Genomic DNA, 21,689 nt, shown 5'->3' on the forward strand with positions numbered 1-21,689 from the left:
AAGGGGTTGGGGCACTCAGAGTGATGGTCTTCTCAAGTCACTGCCACACACAATGGAGCCCTGCTGTCCTGGCTGAACACCTGCCTGCCCATGTGAGTGGCTTTTGCTTGACCTATGAAACTGTCTTTATAGCAACCCACAAGTTTTCTTACTTCTGTCCTTCCAGTTCTCTCTCTCATCCCACTAAGGGGGAGTGAGCCAGTGGCTGTGTGGTGATTAGTTGCTGACCAGGGTTAAACCAAGATTGAGGTCCTTTAAATACAGGGAGTACAAGATGGTTACTTGTGAAATTATGAAATATCTTCATTAGATTATAATTATGGTACACCAGGGAATATTAATGTATGTTTCAACAGAAAAATACTATACATTAGTATACATATACACTATATATTAGGCTCTCCACAGCAAAGAGAAGAAATGACAGATTTACATTGTATCACTAGATCTCCTCTTATGAGTTGCAACAGGAAATTCATGTTAGATGCCTCTCAAAAATACGTACTTGAAGAAAACACATAGTTACATTACACTGAATAGCACAAAATATTCCAATATGCTGGAAACAATAAGCAATAAATGAAATTTCCAATTGACTTTCCAGCAAATCTATTTTCATTACAAATGGAGATTTTGCATGTATTGCATTACTTATGGTAATTGTGCGACATCTATTATGAATATCCATGTATTCCAATCATCTCTTTTAATTATATTCTGCTGTAAGAGCAAGTCATGCAATACCTTGCCCAGACTTGGTTAACTGTGTGTGTGCTGCATATCACATTCTAATGGCTGTACTGAGGAAAAAAGGTGCACAAACTATAACAGGAATGACTTGTAACTGTCATCTCCTTCATTAGCCAGAAACTACTTAAAAAGTAGAAACAGCTGAATTTAAACCCAGTTATGTACTGAGGAAAAAGATTTCTTTGTGCTCCTCTCTTTTTTAAAGTTCATGGTAATTGGTACCTGAATGCAAAGCATGTGGTTTTCTGCTACAGATGCAAGTACTTTAATTTTCCATAGTGTCAAAAGTGCAACAGCAGCAAACACCTCTTTAGCATTTGTTATCTTATCATCCATTTATTTGTTTGGGTTTTACTGATGTGAAAAAAGGATAAAATTACAGGTTTGTTCAATAACCACACCAATTACAAATTTGCTCTCTACTAGACTAGAAAATAAGCGCTGGGCTAAAAGGATTCATTACTTATAGAATCATAGAACTGTTTAGGTTGGAGAAGACCTCTAAGATCATCCAGTCCAACCATTAACCCAGCACTGCCAAGCCCACCACTAAACCATGTCCCTGAGAGCCACATCTACACATCATTTAAAGCCCTCCAGGGATGGTGACTCCACCACTGCCCTGGCAGCTGTGCCAGTGCTTGACCACCCTTTTGATGAAGGCATTCTTCCAAATGTGCAGTTTAATACATTCACCCACCCCACCCACCCAGCACAACTTCAGGCTGTTTCCTCTTGTCCCCTTGCTTGTTCCTGGGGAGGACACACTGACCCCCACCAGGCTACAACCTCCTTTCAGGTAGAGAGCAGTAAGATGAACAGGACTTCACAGGTTTTTAAACAAGAATGCCAATTATTGTGTTAAACCTCAAAGGAGGCTTGGAGGTTTTACCTTTTCTACCCCCTGCCTCAGTTTCCCTGACACTTTTCATACAAAAGTTTGCTATCTCTTAATTTTACATCCTTCTACGTTGCTTTGCTCCTCTGTCTTTTAGACTTGACTTTTTCCAGCTCCTTAGAATGAGGCTTTTCTCACTAAACACTTGGCCAGGTTTCTTGCTATGCTGAAATAAATTCTTTTTACCAGATATCTCTGTCACCCCAATGACAGGAACTTCAAAGCAAATTAAGTCAGATACCATAAAACTATAGCTGGAAGTCAATGTTAAAATGCTAACATGCTTTGCAAATCAATAATGAGGGTAAACATGACAAAATGGGAATTCTTCTGCATGTCCCTGGATCTCATAAGGACAGACAGTTCCACTTTTAGAAGACACACATTAGTAACACACCTTCAGAACTGTGCAGTGAGTGCCCCTGAAACACACACAGCAGTAGAGAGGTTCATGCATAACGTGGTTTAAGCCACTTATAAGTTCCAATCAATGATGATGATGAAAGGTGAATAAAAGGGACAGGACAAAAATGGAACTGAAATTTTTTTGCTGGATTTTAGTATGTGTTAACAATGTAGTCAAGAAATTTAATTGCACAGATGCAACCTATTATGAAACACAGCTTACAAGCCCATGTTTCAGATTTCTCATTCAGGTTTGAAGGTTGGTTCAACACATGACTAATAAAAGACTGCTCATCCCTCCATGACATTTGTAAGATGCACCAGGCTCCAGCCTAGGATCTACTGCCTCTCCCAGATGTGGCCTTAAGACAGCTTTTCCAACACCTCTTCCAATGTAGAATGAGAAATTCTTACCGCTAATCTGCTGAATACACGTAAATGAATAATTTAATTGGTAACTTACTCCATTTGCAAATCAGCAAGAAATATTTCTGATTTCATTACTTTCATTTTTTTCCTTTCTGTTTACAATATTGGCACAAAGCATTTATAAAGGGATTTTCATCAATACCAGTATATAAATGCAACTATAACAATTCAAGCAGAATAATATATCTGGTGAAGTACATCCTCCTTCAACAGTGAGCACCTTTCAAGCAAGACAAGATTTGAAGGGAAAGCAAGCATTTTTATCAGCCCAAATGAGACAGTTAAGTCCATGCCCACAAATAAGTCAGACAGACAAGCTTTTGTGCACAGAGCCCTGAATCTGTTATCTTCACAAGCAGCATTTCTCAATTCGAGTCAAACACCATCCCTTTGTTTGGAGACTGCAAACAAAATGACTCCAGGCCTGAGATAATTAAGTGGCCTCTCTACCACCAGTAAGTTCAAGTGGTTTGCATACACGGAGCAGTCCTGCTTTGGGCTGTTTGAGGAGAACCTTTTTCCACCAGGCAAAGCTGATTTACAGGCCTGCTGCTGCCAAGGGTGCAGCCCCACTCCTCACCCTCTGCACAACACAGCTTAATTCAGCTACAAATGATTAAGCACAGGAACTGGTTTTGTTACTCTCATTTGTGCAAGTAAACATTATAAGGCATTAGTAAGTCCCATTGGAGGGATCAGGACTGCTCAGATAAGGAGGAGTCATGGAACAGCTTTATTTGGGATTTGAGTTAAAAAACTTGGGAATTTTCACTGATGTTCAACAGCTTCAGTCTGGTATCTCAAAAAGAACTTACCAAATACTGATTATACATAAAGTAAGTCCAAATCTTCTCTGCATTCCTGATGAAGAGATATATTCTATACTTCCCTCACATTTTCAAATAAGATCTATCATTTATATCTGCTCTTCCCATTTTTTCTGCACCAGCAAAGGTATTGCATCCTCTTCCTAGTATTTTCTTCTTCTAAAGTTACAAGACATTTTGAGGAATTCATATAGGTAGTCCAGTCCATATTGTACCAAATAACATTTTCTGTCTCCATGTGATTCCCTTGCCATCTCCAGCATCATACTTAAGTTACAAAATCTTTACCAAACAGCCCTATTTTTAGCTCTTCATTAAAAGAGCTAAAAGGAGTATGATTGCTTCTTAACATTGTGCTAAACAAACTAGTAATAATAGTAATACATAGGAAACTTCTGTAATGAGCACTAAAGAATACTTTCCCACAGGGTTAGATATGTCTAACAGGTAGTTGCAATTGTGCAGCATAAATTATTGCAATATGTAGATAAAAATTCATATATTCTGCACTATAACTGAATTTTATTTTCTAAATCTAAGTTTTATGGCAAATATTAATACTTGTTTGGGCTAAACCCGATAAAATTCATAATTATGTGGCATAAATATAGATGTGATAAACATGCAAGGTACAAAGTAACTAAATCGTAACAAACAGCAGCTCTGTAACTTTATGAAGAATTAAAATTTCATATAAATGATAAATATCATGGTTTCCCACAAAACCTGGTGAGAGAATACTACTTTTCTTTCCAGAGCCAGTGCACTATCTTCAATGGAAATTCTGTCAGGACTGTAGCTAAATTAAAAACTACTTTTAAAATATATTAAGAAACAACATTAATCAAAAGGATTGTTTCTTTTGAACTGCAAAACTTCCAAGGAAAGCATTATGACAACATTTGTGGCAGTCTCGAGTAGTACAGCGATTCTGACAGCAGGTGACAGGGGAGCTCAGAGCAGCTGCTGCTCTCACATTGCCTGACCCCGGCTCCCTCCCACCCCGGCAGCAGAGCCAGAACAGCCACACTGCAGCTCGGGCTGGGAGAAGTCTTTGAAGGAGCATCTGGTTCAACTAATGTTTTCTCTACTCATTAATAAAAGGAACAAGCTGCAATAACTCACAGAACACCACAACTGTCTCGGCGACAAACAATGACCATTAACTCCATATAGGGATGAAGTTGTCAGAAAACATCCCATGCTTTGGGTTTTTATATATGGTCCATTCCCCACAACCAGAATACTTTCTGGTGGGGAAAAATTGGAATTCTATGAAAACAGCAATACTAAGTAGTCCAGCAGAATTCAGCATGTAACAGTTCAAGTGCCTTTTTTTGTTTCCTTTTTTCTTTTTTTAAATAGAAGAACTTTTTCATAATCAATCCCATTTGAAAAGTTGTGATAAAGTATTTATTATAATTTATTATGAACACATATATGTGCCCTCAGTAAGGGAGCCAAGCTGGCCACCACAAATTTCTCTAAAATTACTTGGTCCCAATAACCCTCAGCTTGTTGTTCCCAGCTGGGAAGCCTGTTCCTTTTAATAACCAATTCAATAAACTGCTGAAAAATGCTTTGTATAATATAGTATAGCCATAGATCTGATGTTTGTCTCTGTCATTACATATTGCATTCAATCAATTTACAAATGTTGCTGTGTTCCTTTTGTGCTAGTTCTTCTTACGGCATCCTGAACACAAATCCAAAGATCAATACCTTGTCTGTTGAAAAAAAAATTGGACATAACAAATGAATAATTTTATTTATAATAAAAAGTCCTGGTCTCCAAATGGATTCTGCTAATGTTCAAATTCATTTTTCACGTTTAACACAAGATGAAAGCAAGTACCCTGCACAATGCCATGAGAAAGGCAGTGATAAAAAACAGTTCATATTTATTGAAGATGTGAGCAAAACCTTGTAAAGCTCTGGTGCAGGGTGAGGAAAACATCAATAAAATGGTAGGTCATTCACAAAGTATTTGTTACCATGTTAAAGCAAAAAAGTCCATGTCAAAGAGGAGATGGAATTTGTTTAAAACAGCCACAGTTCTGTTCTGTGGAACTGTGGAAGCTCTGAACGAAATCATTCAAGAAGCCAAGCAGAAGCTCAGCTCATGCTGGTTACATGAGCTGATCAGTTTGTCTTGGGCCTTTTGTGTGACAGAAACAATGCATTTGCTGACTATACACATCCCTACCCTGCTCCAGCTATTGAATAGCTGCCTTCTCCAAAACAACCACATTGCTGTTCAACAGAGTCACAAATGACTTTTTTTCACAATCACTCTCTGCAGAGCAGCAAGTTACAGAACTGAGAGGAAACAAGGACTCTACTTTTCATAAAAAAAGGGTATTGGTACCTGAATATGGGTAAACATCCCAGCAAGCTTACAGAATAACCAGCTCACTTCCCCACCACTCCCACTTGCTGCCAAGATGTGCACTGCACACAGCACTCATGTTCCCAACTAGACTCCTGGCTCCTTCAAAATGCACAGGCATTAGCAAAAAAAGTCATACAATTTCTGTACAAAACAGAAAACCCTCACAAAAGTACAGCCCAAAAAACAGTGTCTCATTGATCAAAACTGTCCCCAATCCCATGTGACTCCCTGCTCTGAAATCAGACAAGTAGAAGGGGCAGGGGTTGAACTCCAGGGAAGAGCAGAGCAGTCACAGACCCCTCATTTTGTCATGGGAGTTGAGTGATGATGTCTTCAGTCAGACTGTGGTCACACCCCTCTGAGCTTTAACATTTCCCTATTAGGTGACAGCAAAGGGATTGGTCCTGAGGGGAACACACACTAATCCTGCACACTCACCACATTTAGCTCTTCTCCATTTGGTTGAGACAAAAGAGGTGAATAAGTTTCCTCCTGTCAAGCACATGCCCATATTGTAGCCTACACACTGAATGTAATGGGAGATATCACCTTACTCAAGGGATATCTTAAGATATCCCAGTTCCTTACTTAAGATCCCAATTCCTTTCTATTCAAGAATCTGCAATAATCACTGAAAGGGATCCCAACACAAACAGGGTCCTGAGTCCATGAACTCGTGTGCACCCATCAGGTCTAACGCAGGGCCGAATGAGGCAGCTCTGTCCAGGAACAGGAGAACTCTTCCCTTACCATAAACATTGTGTTCTTACTCTACCTACTTTTGGGTTCTATTAGCACAGTTTGCCTCTGAAGTGTCAATCTAAATTCACAGGATTGGCAGCTGGAAATAACACCAAACTTTGCAATGTGTGAACTGAACCAGCCTGCTCAAATCACAAACACCAAACTCCACAAGACCATTCTGACTGAATTTTATTTTAAAACTATCACAGCCAATTCACAGCTCCAATCCTATGTTCTGTTTCAAGATGGAATTTCAACCTTACTAGTTAATTAAAGCCACCACCTGGAGTGAGCTGGCTTTCCAACTGATTTCCTTTGTCTCTCTAATTCACATACATTAATATTTTATTTTCTACTGAAAAAAAAAAAAGAGAAAAAGAATGTCATATGTGTGCCAAAGACAAGGTAGATAAAATTATTGCAATAAAACAAAGAAAATACACTTGTTATTGCCAGGTCTCAAGATGAATGCTGCATTATACAGACATTTTAAAGGCTTACAACTGCAAATTGCTCTATTTTACATACTGTATTCTAGTCTTTGTATCAAGATCTCTAATTTTTTCATATTGTAATGAGAAAGGAAAAGGGTTGGGTTTTTATTACCTGAACATTTATTCAATGGAGAAACAAAGACTACATTATATATTACAACACATAAGCTATTAAAACAATGTGACACTATAAAATACGCTGCAATACTCATTATGGGATAACAAAGCTAAACCCTGAGCAAATAAATGTATCTGCCAAAAGTCAGCAATAACTATACAACTAGAGTTTATAATCTTTAATTATTTAAGAAGGAGAGAAGCTTATAATAATTAAGTTTTATAGGCTCCTTAAATTGTCATTACTAGGTGCTCACAAAACTTTAAAACAAGTATCCTTCATCTGAAATACTCTATTTTTAACAACAGATGCAATTGCTCACTTAACTGATTAATTCAAAAACAAGTGTTCATATTATTTTTAACACCTTCACATGAAGAAAAGGAAACATTTTATTTACTCTCTGATCCAGACAATGCATAAACCAACATACTGCCCGGGCATTTTCGGGCTCTGCATCACACAGTGACTGATGTGATATTGTCTTTATACAGCTTTGAAAATGACAAAGATTTATTATGACAAATCTGTAAATCACATTGATTTATGCCAGGTATTCCAGAAACTTGAAGTTCAGAAATACTGTTAATTTAATTCATTAAAATATACTGGTGAGACAGTAACACCTCTGACGTTTCTATGAAGTCTGTGCATCTTTGCCATGCATTTATAACCAAATAATCTGACTGCTGGTACACACAAAGACCATTTAAAGCAGGTGGAGAGAAAAGTTCAATATTGAACAACTATAATCTATAGAAGTGATAGGAGGAGAGGAAGGTTCCATCTCAGAAGAAATACATTTGTGACTTTAAAAAATATATTCAAGTTTACTAAACTCTAAATTATACGTTAAATTATGAAAGAAACAACATAAAGCTACAGAACAAAAAGAAAACTTTCAATAAACTCCAGACAACTTCCTTCTTTTCCTGAAACATTCAGTCATTGCCTGAGTTCCTACTAAAATTTTACCATGAACCTCTATAGGAAAAGTGATCCATCTTGATCATCTCTGAAAAATTGCACCTCCAGTCAATGAAAGCAGCACAAATTCTGGAGCAGTAGAGTTTTGACTGGAAAATAACACACCACACTACAAAATACCCTAAATAGGCTCATTTAGCATCAAGTTCCTATAAAGTTTCTAACTTGAGAATTTTACTTACAACGTGGGGCTTCACTTTTTCATCACGAAATGTGTGCACTATACAGATGGTTTATTTAATTCATTCCTACCTAAATTAATCAAAGCAATCTGTCCCCCCTCAAAAAAAAAAAAAAAAAAAAAAAAAAAGTCTTCATAAAGGATCCTACTGCCACTTGACAAATGGTGTGCATTTAGCCAGGAGAAGCTGAAAATTCTCCATGAAAAAGTTACCACATCTGAAAATAAGTGACATTATTAAAAGGGAAGCGGGATGTGTTATTTAGCATAATATGAAATTTAAACAGTACCACCTCAGATACACTTTAAAACGCTTTCAGTAGCACCTGGTTGTTTATACATCTTCTGTGGTGAAAAGGTCAATAGAAATTCACCTCGAAGGTCACAGTTGCTTAGCAACTGTTTTCGGCAGTTCTGCAACACTGATCAAGGCTCTCCCGTTCCACTGCCTGGTTTCAGAGCGAACCCGTGGCGCATCCTACCTGGCCTTGCGAGCACTCTGCGTTCCTCCCGCTTTTCCCAGGAGCACAGCCAGCCAAAGGATACGGCCTGGGACCACCGGCCTGCGGTTCACCAGAGCAAAGGAGAGCTCAGTCTTCAGGAAGACCACGGAGGGCTTGATGAGGTGCTGCCCGAACCTCAGCATGACGGACGTCAACCTTCAGGGTCTGAAAGCCACGAGAGTGGAGATAATTAAGGGACTGACTCTGCCTTTCCAAACAACAGCAATAGGACAAACAAATTGTCCAGGCAGCTTCCAACAGAAAGTGCCTCCTGGGCTCATCGAGGCACTGGATGTCCTGGAATGGTTGTTAGGGTTTTCCTAAAAGTATCACTTCTTTGAAGGGGTGTTGGAAAAGGCTCCCGTCCACAGCAAAAATTTTACATATAATTTCTTAAACCCTTTTCTCACCTTCTTGGCAGGACTACAAAATTCTAAACAGAAATCGTAATTACTCCCTCCTGCTTTCGTTTGTCCTGCATTGTGTACATCTGGAACATATGTTCTTGGAAAAGCACAAATAGGATTTCACAAGCTTTTTGCCACAATGCAAATCAATGCACACAGGACTTACCAAATAGACCACATTTTCTAAATCAATCTCTCCACTAAATACCTCAACTGAAGAAACACCAGCAACCTAAGGAAAGTGTATTTATTCATTTTCCATCCACACATTCTAGCTTGAGCAACTGGAATGTGAAGATCACATTTTCTCTTACAGAAGCTCAGAGAATTCCATTTTCATTCACTAAAATTTTTTCTCCTCCTGATGAGAATGAAAATCCCTCTTAAATAGCTAAGGCACAATCCTAACAGTTTCTATTTTAGGTCTTTAAGCCCTAGAGTATTTAAAGTATTTAATGCAGTCAGAAATATCCAGGGTACTGCAGGGTAAAATATGAAGTAATGATGAATTTCCTGTGACAATACTTCAGACACATCGGAAGCATTACACTAACATTGCCCTGCTTGAACCAAGTGACTAATCAGGAAATTCAGTTTTATATGTTGCTCCAGATGGGGAAATCCACTGTGAGAGTCACGGAGGGTCTTTTGTAGCCGTTCTTTTCTTGAAGCTTGCTGTGTTCAGTAAAACCCAACCTGGCTCTTAAGCTGAGATTTATTCTAATTTAACATCCCGCTCCTTTATCTACTCCCATGAAGTACACATAACAACCCCTCTAAGTGCACACACTTTGAAAGTGTCTTTGAGAAATATCTGTTCTTAGAAAGGAACTTCTGAATTTGTAGCTAACTGATTCCACAGAAGAATTTAACTAAATTAAATTAAGGATAGCAGATGCATCCAGTCAGGCTTTACACCAGAAAAACATGTATAAATCTTAGTATAAGACACAGTAACAAATCAGATGACTACATTTCCAAGTAATAAACATTCTCTAAGTGGGCACCATGTCTTGTTTTATTTTTGAAAATCACAGATTAAAGGAAATCCTTGAGCAGACCACAGAAAAGTGGAGATTTAACTACACCTGTTTCAAAGATCTGAAAAAGTTCTACAATTTTTTTCCCCACAAAGTCAACAGAAGATTAAGTGTCTGAGATGTGTCCCTTAGCATATATTAAACCTGAAACCTGACAACATACAAAAATCAAGTCTTTTTAGCAACTAAAAGAATTGCTTAGCAGAGGAAACACCTGCTATCTTGTGCTGATGCTTGAGAAAAATAACTATTAGGACCTTCAATCAATCTTCCTCATTTCTCTTAAGCAGCCCATCAGCAACCCCCCGCGGGGGATTTTCATTCCAATTAAAACATTCAAGAATGTTTTTACCTGATACAAAAAAAAGACATGGTTCTTTTTGCAATGAAGGTAATGTTTCTGATAAAGGAGCAAAACACATTCTATGGCCTGGACTACCATCCAGTGATGAAACTAAGCTGGTGTCTCCAGTAGCTGGAAAATCAAATATACCACCACACCTGCCCCTGCATCTGGCAATGCTATGGACAGAAATAAGAGTATTACCAATCATTTCTTATTCCGTCTTCCAAAACACTGATAAATAAAAACAATGTCCAGAGGCACGGAACAGACTTAAACACAGAACAAAGGCTTTATGAGAGGCTGAATTTCAAATCTGATGCTTTGAAATTTGATTTAAGGAGGGAGAGAACTTGAGATTTTGGTAATCACCAGGAGAAGTCCTTTGGTTTTTTGCTGCCATAGGCAAAAAATAACAAACAGTAGTAGAATAAGGTCGGTGACCTTAGGCAAAATCAGGTTGCCTAAACCGTGAATTCATCATACACCTACCACATGCATCTTCACTTATTTCACAGCCAATCTTGTTTAAAAAAGTTATAAAAAGCAGTAAAGTAAAAGCACTAATCTCATACCTCTCTAAGCAACAGTTTGAAGAATCACGTTACAGCCCAAGTGGGTTGATCTAGAACTAATAAACATTTTAAAATCTCATACACAGAATTAATGCACATGTTAAAACCATTTCTATTTGCTTACTACACAATAATGTACCTGAATAACATATTTCTATCTCTTAATTCAGACTAAAGAAATACAGCATGTGTTTCAAGCAAATGTGTCACTTGCATTGGCTGTGCTGTGTGATGCTGCAGACTTCCCAGTGCTGCTCTCTCCAATTCCGAGAAGGGACTGTGGGAATTCTTTTTCTTAAACAATTATTTATGATCTCTTATATATTACTCAAGCTGTTTTCTGCCCCGGTGACGCTCTGTGTTTCTCTGTAAAGCGCGATCGTCGGCGCTTGGCACCGACACAAACGCTGCAGAACACCTCGGGGAAACAAGGGATGGGTACAACTGCAAAATCCACTGGAATATTCCAGAGCGCAGCGAGGCAGGAAAGTTTTTAGTCCTGTGAATTCCACCTGCTCATTGCTTGGATGGCCTGCAAACAAGCAGGAATCCACCCAGCACGGGGGCACTCAGGTCATGAGAGGCAAACAGTGCGTGCTCGAGGTTTCCCAGGGGATTGGAATCACTGCACTACATCTGTTCCTCCAGGGAGCTCCACTTTTTGCATAAAGAGAAGGTCAGTGCCAGATAAAACAGAAACTAAATATAATTGGTGAAAGATGTTTCTTCTTTAATGATAGTAGTCTTTCTAATCCCCAGTAATAAGGAGCACAATTACATAGTAATGTTAGAAAATAAAAGAAATCCATTTCTGATTAAATTTCAGCCCAGTTTAACACAGCTTCTATTCTGACTATTCAGATGAAAAGTGTATTTACTCTTCTTCATATTGCAGATATACATTACATTGCCTATTTCATCTGCCTCATTTTCCTAATTAAATTCCCTTCAAGCTGTGTTACTGCAGTTTTAGGTGGGAATACAGTATTAAAGGCTAACATAACAAGTAACATAACATAACTAATTTTACAGCCACAACAGACCTCAAATCTATATAACTCATGCTAGAAAAAAAACAGACACTGGAATTCTACATTACAAAATAAGAATGCTTAAATTAAGAAAAATCTTGAGATACACTGAAATATTTTCAATTATTATTATAGTCTTGTAAAAGTTCAAAAGGCACATTGCATTTGCCCAGCCTATATAAATACTGCTCATATATTAAACGTATTTTTGAGAGGAAATCTAAACTTGGTCTCAATTCTCCAAGTTTATTTGGTGTTGGAGGTCAGGGGCTCTGGTTTGTGCTTCAGCTTTTAAACACCCTAAGCAGGAGAATCATTGGTGTCAAACACACAGGGAGAACTCTGAATAGAAGTTCACCTAAATGCAGGTCCTTAGGACATCAAGATCAGTGCCTGTTTGTTACATGCCATCTCTAGAATCAGAGACCTGGAGAACTGTTGGAAGTTCCTTTCTCTGTACTGATTATAAGGAATGATGGCACTAATTCTTTAAGGTTCTCTTCCTGCTGCCAGAGACCTCCCAATTGGATGCTTAATTGAGATGGTGCTGCTACTCCAAGGTGCCTCTTTATTTTACCACACAACTACTTGTCCTTAACAACAAGGTGTTGAGATCAGCCCCTGCTGGGAACCAAGCTCGAGGCTTCTGCTGAGCAATCCCATGAGCGCAGTTCTAGGAAAGCTGCACATCTGGTTGTAGTGGGAGAAGACAAGATAATGCAAAATGGGCTGCTAACTTAACATGTGTGTATTAAAGGAAACCAATTACAACCCCATTAGCTCTCTGTGCTAATAGAAAGGACTATTTTAGAACAATCCCAGGAGTATTCTTAAATTTTAAAGTTTGTTGTTTTACCACATCAGCGTCATCTGCTCATTAATTTTGACATTCCTAATTCTGCTACTCAATTTCAGTATAAAAACACTGCAAATTTATGTGGCAAAATAAAAACAACTTATTATTATTTTTTTAAGGTCTTAAAAATTTGGGTGTTTTTCTTAAATTCAACAAGATAAGACAACTTATGTCACACATTCTAGTTAAGAGAACAAAGTACCTCTACAGTAAAGGATGTTTATGGTTGACTTCAGATTTTTCAATCCCATTTTCTAGGCTGCCCTTTATCCTACAAAACTATATCCTTATATGAATCTTTGGCATTGTTTCCTCTCAAAGGTTTGATTATGGGAAAGTTATATTCCTACTTAGACATCTGAATCCTGCACCATGTTCAAGAAGTAATGTACAATGAAGACCTGCCCTATGTGCTACCTCCCCTCTCGTCATGACTTATAATTTGTAATTTCTTCCCTCCCATCACTGCCACTTTGTGAGGATGAAATCCACTCAAGTCAGAATGTTACTCATTTGACTCAAACACATGAATGTCCTTGTTGCTAGCAGCCATGATTTGACATTTTGATCAAAGAATTCCTAAAAACACTAACAAAAGGAAATTATTTTATTCTAAAATCACCTAGTTTTTCTAATAGCCCTTTGTCCCTAGAGCAGCTTTATATCTCAGCATCCTTCAACCCCACCCTCACACAACATTCAGCTACATATTTTGCATTCTTCCAGTTCCAGAAAATGGTCCCTAACTAAAAACCCCTCTCCTTCTCAGTGAGCCAAAACATCACATGCTACTGCTATTCCTGTTCTGAAAAAGCCAAGAAGAATCACAAAGCTAGAAAAGGTGCTCAAGTATCTTTGACAGCCATAGCCTAGATTCTCTGCATGGTATGGTATTTAATGCTCTACACGAGGCTGAAGGGAAAAGCTTGTGTGGATTATTTTCCATTTCCACCACCCACAGAAGCTGCTGAACAGAAAGCCCATTAAACATGATGCATGCAACCAATCCTGGGGTGTTGACAAGGACCAATTTCTCCCATCACAGGCAGATTATGATAGACTCGAATCCACTACACGTGGCTTCCCCTATTTAATCTAGCAGGGAAGAAAACATCAAAATTATTAGTTTAAATATATGGCCATTTTCTTAGCATGGCCAACCTAGCTAAATTATCTACACAAAATGAAAATAGCCTGAGGTCTGTTACATACTACCTAAGCACCTGAGTGTGGATGATGCCAAGGGCCATCCATTTGCAATCCCACAACCTGCCTCCCCTTGCAGGTCTATTCCCCCTCACCTGACCTGCAGCAGCATTTCACAGCACCTCTCAGGCAGGATTTTCCATTCTGCTCTCTCCCAGTTTTGCCTGGAAGCCTTGATGTTGCTGTTACAGCATGTTTTCATAGGGCACGACCGTGACCACCATGAGAATTGTCCCTTCCCCTGCGGGTTTGTAGCTGTTGGGTTCCACCAGAGAACCCAAGAACGAGACTCCACAAAGCTCAGTGACCGAGCAGCACCAACCCTGAGCACAGCACCACTGAACAACAACACCATGAAGAGCAGGAACCTGAGAGAGGTCTGATGAACAAGCAGATCCTGACGAAAACCAGACAGTTCCCAAATGTACCGGGTCTGACTGCGATGGGGTTTCCCTCACAGCAGCCAGTGTGGTGCTGTGTTTTGGTTTTGTGACTAAAACAGTGCTGACCACACACCAGTATTTTGGCTCTTCTGCCCCCCACCAGGGAGCTGATGTACATCTTCACCTCTGGCTCCTGCCAGGAAAGCTGCATTGTCCTCAAACCTGTCTCAACACCCTTTGTGCAATGGGGCCAGCCCTCAACATATTTAAAGCAGAAGATGCAGAGAACTCAAACAAAGAAGTTATCCTATTTCAAAGCTACAGGTCAAATAAAATACTAGCATGTTCTAGTTGCATGATTTATTTTAAAAGTAAACTTTGCACATTTTTTTTTTCAAAATTGCTTCTCTTCAAGCTTGTCTACTGCACCTGCTAAGGTAACATGTAGGTGCACACTGGCATATGTATGTAAGTTTGTCCTCAGTTTCCTATTTCCAAGTTGTCTGGTCCATCATTGTCATGATATTTACAGTCTTCAAACAAACAAACAAACAAACCAACCCCCCAACAAACAAACCAAAAATAAAATTAACTTAAAAAACCAAAACCGGCCTTCCCTCTGCTCCCAAGATACCCAAAACCCCCTCAAAACCAACTCAAACTTCAGACACTGGGATCTTTGTTGACCAAGAAGGATGCAGACACCTAAAAGCAAGTGAACCACTTTGCAGCAACACTGTAAAGCAATCACAACATTGACAAGTTAATCAACAAATGCAGAATCAAGCTAGACATCAAAAGCTATATACCATCCATAATACATGGAGAGGGCATAAATATTTTTAAATGATGTAGAAGTACTTGTCAAATCCATTTCTATAGCAAGCATTTTGGAATACAAATTAGGCCAACTTGTTTCTTTCTTACAATTCAGGTAAAGAGTGCAAAGTTATAAACAATAAATGAAAAGGTTTGTACAGGCAAAAGAACTGTATAATACATTAAACTCAGAGAAGAATGAGGGTTTAGAAGAGCCATGAAAGTGCTAAACATGCTCTACATTCTTCAAGTGTCCACATGTACACTGTGTTCCTTAGAAGATGACTCAAATACCATTTAACCATGCTGCAAAAATAATTCTGGCAGTGGAAGCTCTTGTTTGCCTCTGTGCTCAGGTAACAGCTCAACTTCTCCACACATTTCCAAAATTTACACATAATTTTTTTTTCTGTTTTGACACGTCAGCTAGACCTATAACTTTGCTTTCTTAAAAAAACTTTTATGATGACTACCATGAAATAAAATTGCTGTCTTGCATTATATTGCAGTTGGTTTATGTCCAGCTTATGCCAGAATGCATGAACTCAACACACCACAATATTACAGAAGTTATCTTTAATACAGAATCCCAATCCCAAGATTTGATCAAGAGCTTCTCCCAATCTTCTCTGCTAGACACCTGTGCCCGTTTTTCCTCATACCAGCAAAGATCATCTAAGATTACAATACCTCCTTCTATTGTTATCCAACAAAATGACAGGAATCCAAAGAAAAGTCTGATAACTAAGAACAACTCAGAATCCATGTTCTACATCCGTGATTTTAAGCAGGATGTTTTACGAAATGGGACACGATCAGTAGGTCCACCTCCTCAATGACTTCTACTGAGAGAGCAGAGTATGCACAAGCACACACAGGCAATAAAATAAATGATGTTCACAGATCTTTCCCCAGTGTTAGGGAAAAAAATGAAAGAAAACAAAGAAACACACATTATATTTTAATTTTTTTTAATAACTTGCATGCACCACAGCTATTACCCTGATGCATGGAGCACTCAGGGGTTTGGATTTGCCTCTGCAAGTCATTCTGATGAACGAGACCTTTAGTGCTGTAATAACTGCTGTGAGTAATGGAACAACCAATGGCTTTCATTAAGAAGGAACACTGAATAATGTATTACCAAAACTAAGATCAAGGGGAAATACATTTTTATTAAGGAAAAATATTAATATCCGTCATGTCATTTTTTAAAGCAGAAAGGTGAAAGGCAGAAAAGGAAAAAAAATTAAGAAAATGCTCCACAGTATGCAGTAAATGGCAGAAATTATACTGTGAAAATCCTTCTTTTCTAGTGTGGCTACCTAGGGCTACATTACATGCTACAGGAGCAATAAAAAAATGTGACATCTCTTGAGATATATAAGTGTAAGGAAAACTCTACCCCAGCAAAAGGAGAGTTGGGGGAGGAAGGTCGCTATAGAGACCAACACATTGCACATTGAAACACTTGAGCTTAAGCTCATTTCTTTTGAGGTTACAAACTAAGATAGCTGACATGATGGAACAACTAGGAATGTTCTTTTGCGGTACCCTTCAGTGGAAAAAAAGTTGGCTTTAAAAATGGGGAGCAAAGAAAAAGCTGTCGTGTTTTAGTTTGTTTTTTTTTATTATTACTTCTATAGTGCTACATAAAGTCACTTTATAGGCTTTAGAAACACGCACCAAAACTAAGCCTTCCCCTGAAGTGGCTCACTATTTCCTCTGAGTGAATTCAATTTGGACATCTATAGTATTGGAGAGCAGAAATGGGGCAAATAGAGCTGCAGAGGAAAAGCTGCAGGGAGCCAAGGGAAAAGATTCGAGGAGTAAAAAAAGTCCATGGGGAGAAGAGAGAAATGACTCTTTCCCAAATTCTATGATGGTATAAACCAAAGTACCATCAGAAGGAGAGAGAGGGAGGGAGGGTGAGCACAGGGTGTGCTCTGGCAAAAGGATGGTGCACACGGCTCAGGGCCAGCACAAGTCCACACAAAGAAAAGTGCAATGAGCCAGAGATGCTGGATGGCAAGTTTTCAAACACTGCCCAGAACTTTACACCTTCTGTCACTGAGGAAACACCTACATCGCTTCAGAAGCCCTTCTGAATCAGTATACACTTCCAAAGGTGCATACAGATATTTTCTGTATCTTGTTCTTTCATCCTTTTGTCCAGACTTTAATTTTGAATGCAATGTGTTATTATTAGACCATGTTTTTTTCGTAATACTATGAATTTGAATTTGTTCCATTTAGAGCAATTCCTGTGATACCCAAGTATCTCCACAAGCATTTTAGCTTCCTGAATTAATAAATGTAACACAAGCATTTAGAGGAAAATGCAGACACTGTACTTAGTTTAACAATTCCTCAGGCATATAGATGAAAATAGTAATGTAATGAAAATTTATTGTCAGATTTACATTTATATATAACTAATAATACTAGACAGTGGGTTCTTTACATTTATGTACAGTGCATTTACATTTATTTCTAGATGCTGGAATCTTTAAGACATCCCATTAGCTCTCATTTTAGCATTTCATATATATGCTTGCTCTTCAAAATAAAAACACTTAAACCAAATTGTTCCATAGAATTAATGAAGCCTCATTTCAAAGGATTTATGTCCGCACCTTTGTTCTCCCCCCAAGAATGAGAGCTCTCCCCCAAGGCCCTGAGAGTATCCCAGGCAGGTGATTCCAGCAGTGCTGTGGGTAACTGAGGCTGATGCCTGGGGTGAGCCCAGGGGTGCACCCTGGCTGCTGCCCAGCACCCTGGGCTACACCTGGGAGGGAAAAGATGCTCCCAACAGAAAGAGCAGGTCAAGGCCACTGCCCTAAAATGGCCTGTTACAACTGTACAGTCTAATTACAGAACCACCATGGCACAGGCACATGTCTAATTACACAGTGCACAGTTAAAAGTGCTGTTCTAATGCTGAAATTTGGCAGATGCTTTGGACAAAGTTTATACAATAGGCGCTGGCAAAATGCAAGCATGTGTGACTTGTATTTCTGGTTTATTTAAACCAGTAGAACTGCAAACTGCAAGCAAAGAACACTTTTCTAGGTTTAACTTCCCCTCCCTGCACATGTTGTCCCTCTGATTTTCCCAAAATGCTCCCTATGTACTTGACCATATGTTCAGAAAACGGTAAATAACATTCCTGCTTTCTGGCCACTTCCCTGCATCTCTCAAAGACACCTGTGGCAGGGACCAGAGCTCTCTGTATTTTTGCACAGAGCACTGGGAAGCCCTCCACCGAGAAGGTAACGTTGAATGATAACAGTGTTCAAGGGAACTGAAAGGATAAGCAAATTTTGGAAAAGGAAACAAACCCTTCCTCACTGTCAGAGCAGCACTAAAGCACGACGGGAACCTACTTACAGCTTTCTGTGGTTGGTTAGATAATGCTGAACATGAGGACTCAACTAAATTTAGGCAAATACAGGCAGTCTTATGTGATTATTTTTTTCAGGACATCTTTCATATCTGGCAGCAGAAAATCGACCCTAGTAGGGTTATATTAAAATACATCTATTTACTGAATATGACACTCCTTTTCATAAGATATTTTCTGCTGAGAACAAGTGGCTTGCTCGTTCCTGTTATCTAATACACACAGGCACCAGATCTAGTTGGGTAAGATAATAATCCTGAGAAGTTTGGGTTTAAATTCTCACCTCAAATTGCTCTTTAGGAATCTTTTCCCACTATAGACAGATGCTCTTAGCAAATCAACCACTAAAATCTATCAGATAGTTTTCTAGCTTCACCGGGTTATTTTCTGAATCAGGACTTCAGAATTTTCTCCTTTGATTGATTTACACATGTAAGAGAAGTCAAAGATAATCCTGACAATATTCCCAAAGTCAAAATTCAAAATAATTGATGTAGTAAGGCATTTCCTCCACTGTAATACTGGCAGTAGAAATACAGAGAAAGCAAAACCAAAGCGGAAGATATTGAGATACAGGGCCTAAACCTGCATTTCCAATATTCTGGCCTGCACCTTCCTTAGTAAAAGATTAAGGAATGCTTAGAAAAATTCTTTAAACAGGAAAATTTTTAAGTGCTCACAATATATACAAGTATTTTAATTATCTTATGTCTTAAGTATGTTGTAGCTTGTACTAATTACACATTTAACTGTATATGCACATCATTTTCCTGCTTGCTTTTTACTCCATGATTGCCAAATATCCTGAAAAATACGCATTTTCATCTATTTGTAACTACCATAAGGTTTCTGAGGGTTTTTTCCTTTTAGAAAACAGTCTCTATGATTATTTTTTAACCTAGACTCACCATACAGAACTGCATGAGTCACATAATCAAGCCATAAACCAAGTAAATAATTTTGTATGGTTTTGATGTCTTTTTGGCTTTCTTTCCTACGCCACATCACTTCAGGCATCAACAAAAAAATGTTTTAGTATTACTGCTTTTAACTTTTCAAGACTAAAAAACATTTATGGTCACATGGTGGACTGGAATAATTTTTCAGTAAACCTGCTAACATTTTGAACAAGAATTGGGTGCCAGACGACTGTTCTGCAACTAATTCAGGAACAAATTTTGGTATAATCTACTGAACGTGCTTTGGAGTTCCTTGCCAGCAAGGCTTTCTAATAAGATACTCATGAGTAATTAGAAATCTATAGACATGATTAAATCTTAATCTCCAATCTGCAGGATGGATGTTTAGGCTGAGGTATGACAAACTGGCAGAGAACTCAGCTGGAGAGCCCTCTGTAGCTTCCAGAATTTGGCTGGCATTTGTCGAGGCTGAAGCTGGGATTTATTGGTGAATTCCTCAGCCTGCACTGGTCTCCACAGGACACATAACCCATAAAGCAGTTTGCCAGCTCAGTTCCACAGCCCTGGCTGCTCCAGCACCACTATCAAACATTTCACACGAGGTGGGCATAATCGGGTTATTTCCAATGAAAACTTTGGACTCTCATTGCACCTCTTAAATAATGGATATAATTTGCCTAGTCTTTATTATTTAAAGGGTCATTTACATGATACATGTCCTACCCAAGCTACCCAGTAGGTATTTCTACTTAGTAAAGCAACGTTCTCACTAACTTTCCTTTTTCCCTCAACAGGAAGCAGTTGTTGTGTAAGTAATGCCACAGCAAGACCATAAAGCTCCGGGAATAGCTGGTTCTAAGCAGTCTGGAAATGTTTACAACTGTAAACAAAAGAGACTGAAACTCCTGAAAAATTCATTTTCTCGTGTTGTTATAAGAGCTGTATTGGCTTCCACAAGTGCAGTTCATAGCCAGGAGAAAACCTTCCAACTTTCTACACATAAAGTAGCCTCCCAGTTCCACAAAAGATCTGAACACATATGGCACAATACGAGGAACACAGTCTAAGAACAAGCTAAAGGTATTTAAAGAAACAGCTTGACTACCTAGCTAGACAATTCCAGCACACCCAGCCCCTGTTCTGACAGGCAGAGCCACGATGAATGCAAGAAACATTTCACTTCTCTAATCATTGTCAGTTGAAGACTTCAAAGAGCTTTGGAAAACTATATAGAAATATCTATCTTGCAGATAAAAAAACAAAGCAGAGATAGACTTTGGAGACCACAAATTGCCAGAAAAAATGATACAGTAAAATCTTCTTTTCGTTGGTTAATTTAATCCAATTAAAGTTCTCCAAAATTAACAGAAATACTCAGAAATTACAATGCTTAGCCTTGGTTCAAATCCATACCGCTACTTTTAAAGGACTGTGAACTAAGATGTTATCTTAAATTCTCCATGTTACTCTTTTGCCAGCCAGCAAGCCTAAAACAAAAATTAGTATAACATAAACTGCCAACGGAGAAAATAAAAGCAAAATCATGTCCGTGTAAATGTACATTTTGTATACAAAATGTGAACATAACAAATAAAAATCACCAATTAAAGTTTATCTCAATAGAGGAATGGCATTTTACCAGACTTGCTCATGAATCTTCTGGTATTTAGTATGTCTTTACAGAGGAAAGAAATCTGAATATACAATGAAAATAAATCAAAGTACATTTTGAAAGATCCTCTTAATGTTTATCACAGAAAAAAAGTACTACCTTTGAGGCAATATGGTTTCTCAATTAATATTCATTCCCCAAATTAACTGGATCACAAATTTCAATATTCCCAATCAATCTTTCTCCATTGCAAAAATCAAACAATCAAACTGACAAGGATGAGAACTCAGGTGGTTTGTGTAATCCCAATTTATGTGCGAGCATTAAGGAACAGTCTGTAATAATACAGTCACTTTAGAGTTTTCA

General features: G+C 38.4%; 1 protein-coding gene across 1 annotated transcript in view; it reads right to left on the minus strand.

The window, feature by feature from the left end:
- FHIT (fragile histidine triad diadenosine triphosphatase) overlaps positions 1-21,689 on the minus strand; it is a 546,368-nt gene that overhangs the window by 391,891 nt on the left and 132,788 nt on the right. The window contains exon 3 of the mRNA XM_027723035.2: positions 8,772-8,893. Coding sequence (XP_027578836.1) covers positions 8,772-8,871 — 100 coding nt within the window. The 5' untranslated portion in view covers positions 8,872-8,893. The remainder of the gene's footprint in view (positions 1-8,771; positions 8,894-21,689) is intronic.

The sequence above is a fragment of the Pipra filicauda genome, unplaced genomic scaffold, assembly GCF_003945595.2.
Source record: "Pipra filicauda isolate LSUMZ 115617 unplaced genomic scaffold, ASM394559v2 scaffold148_size1903560_pilon, whole genome shotgun sequence".
In the NCBI taxonomy this organism is placed as follows: domain Eukaryota; kingdom Metazoa; phylum Chordata; class Aves; order Passeriformes; family Pipridae; genus Pipra; species Pipra filicauda.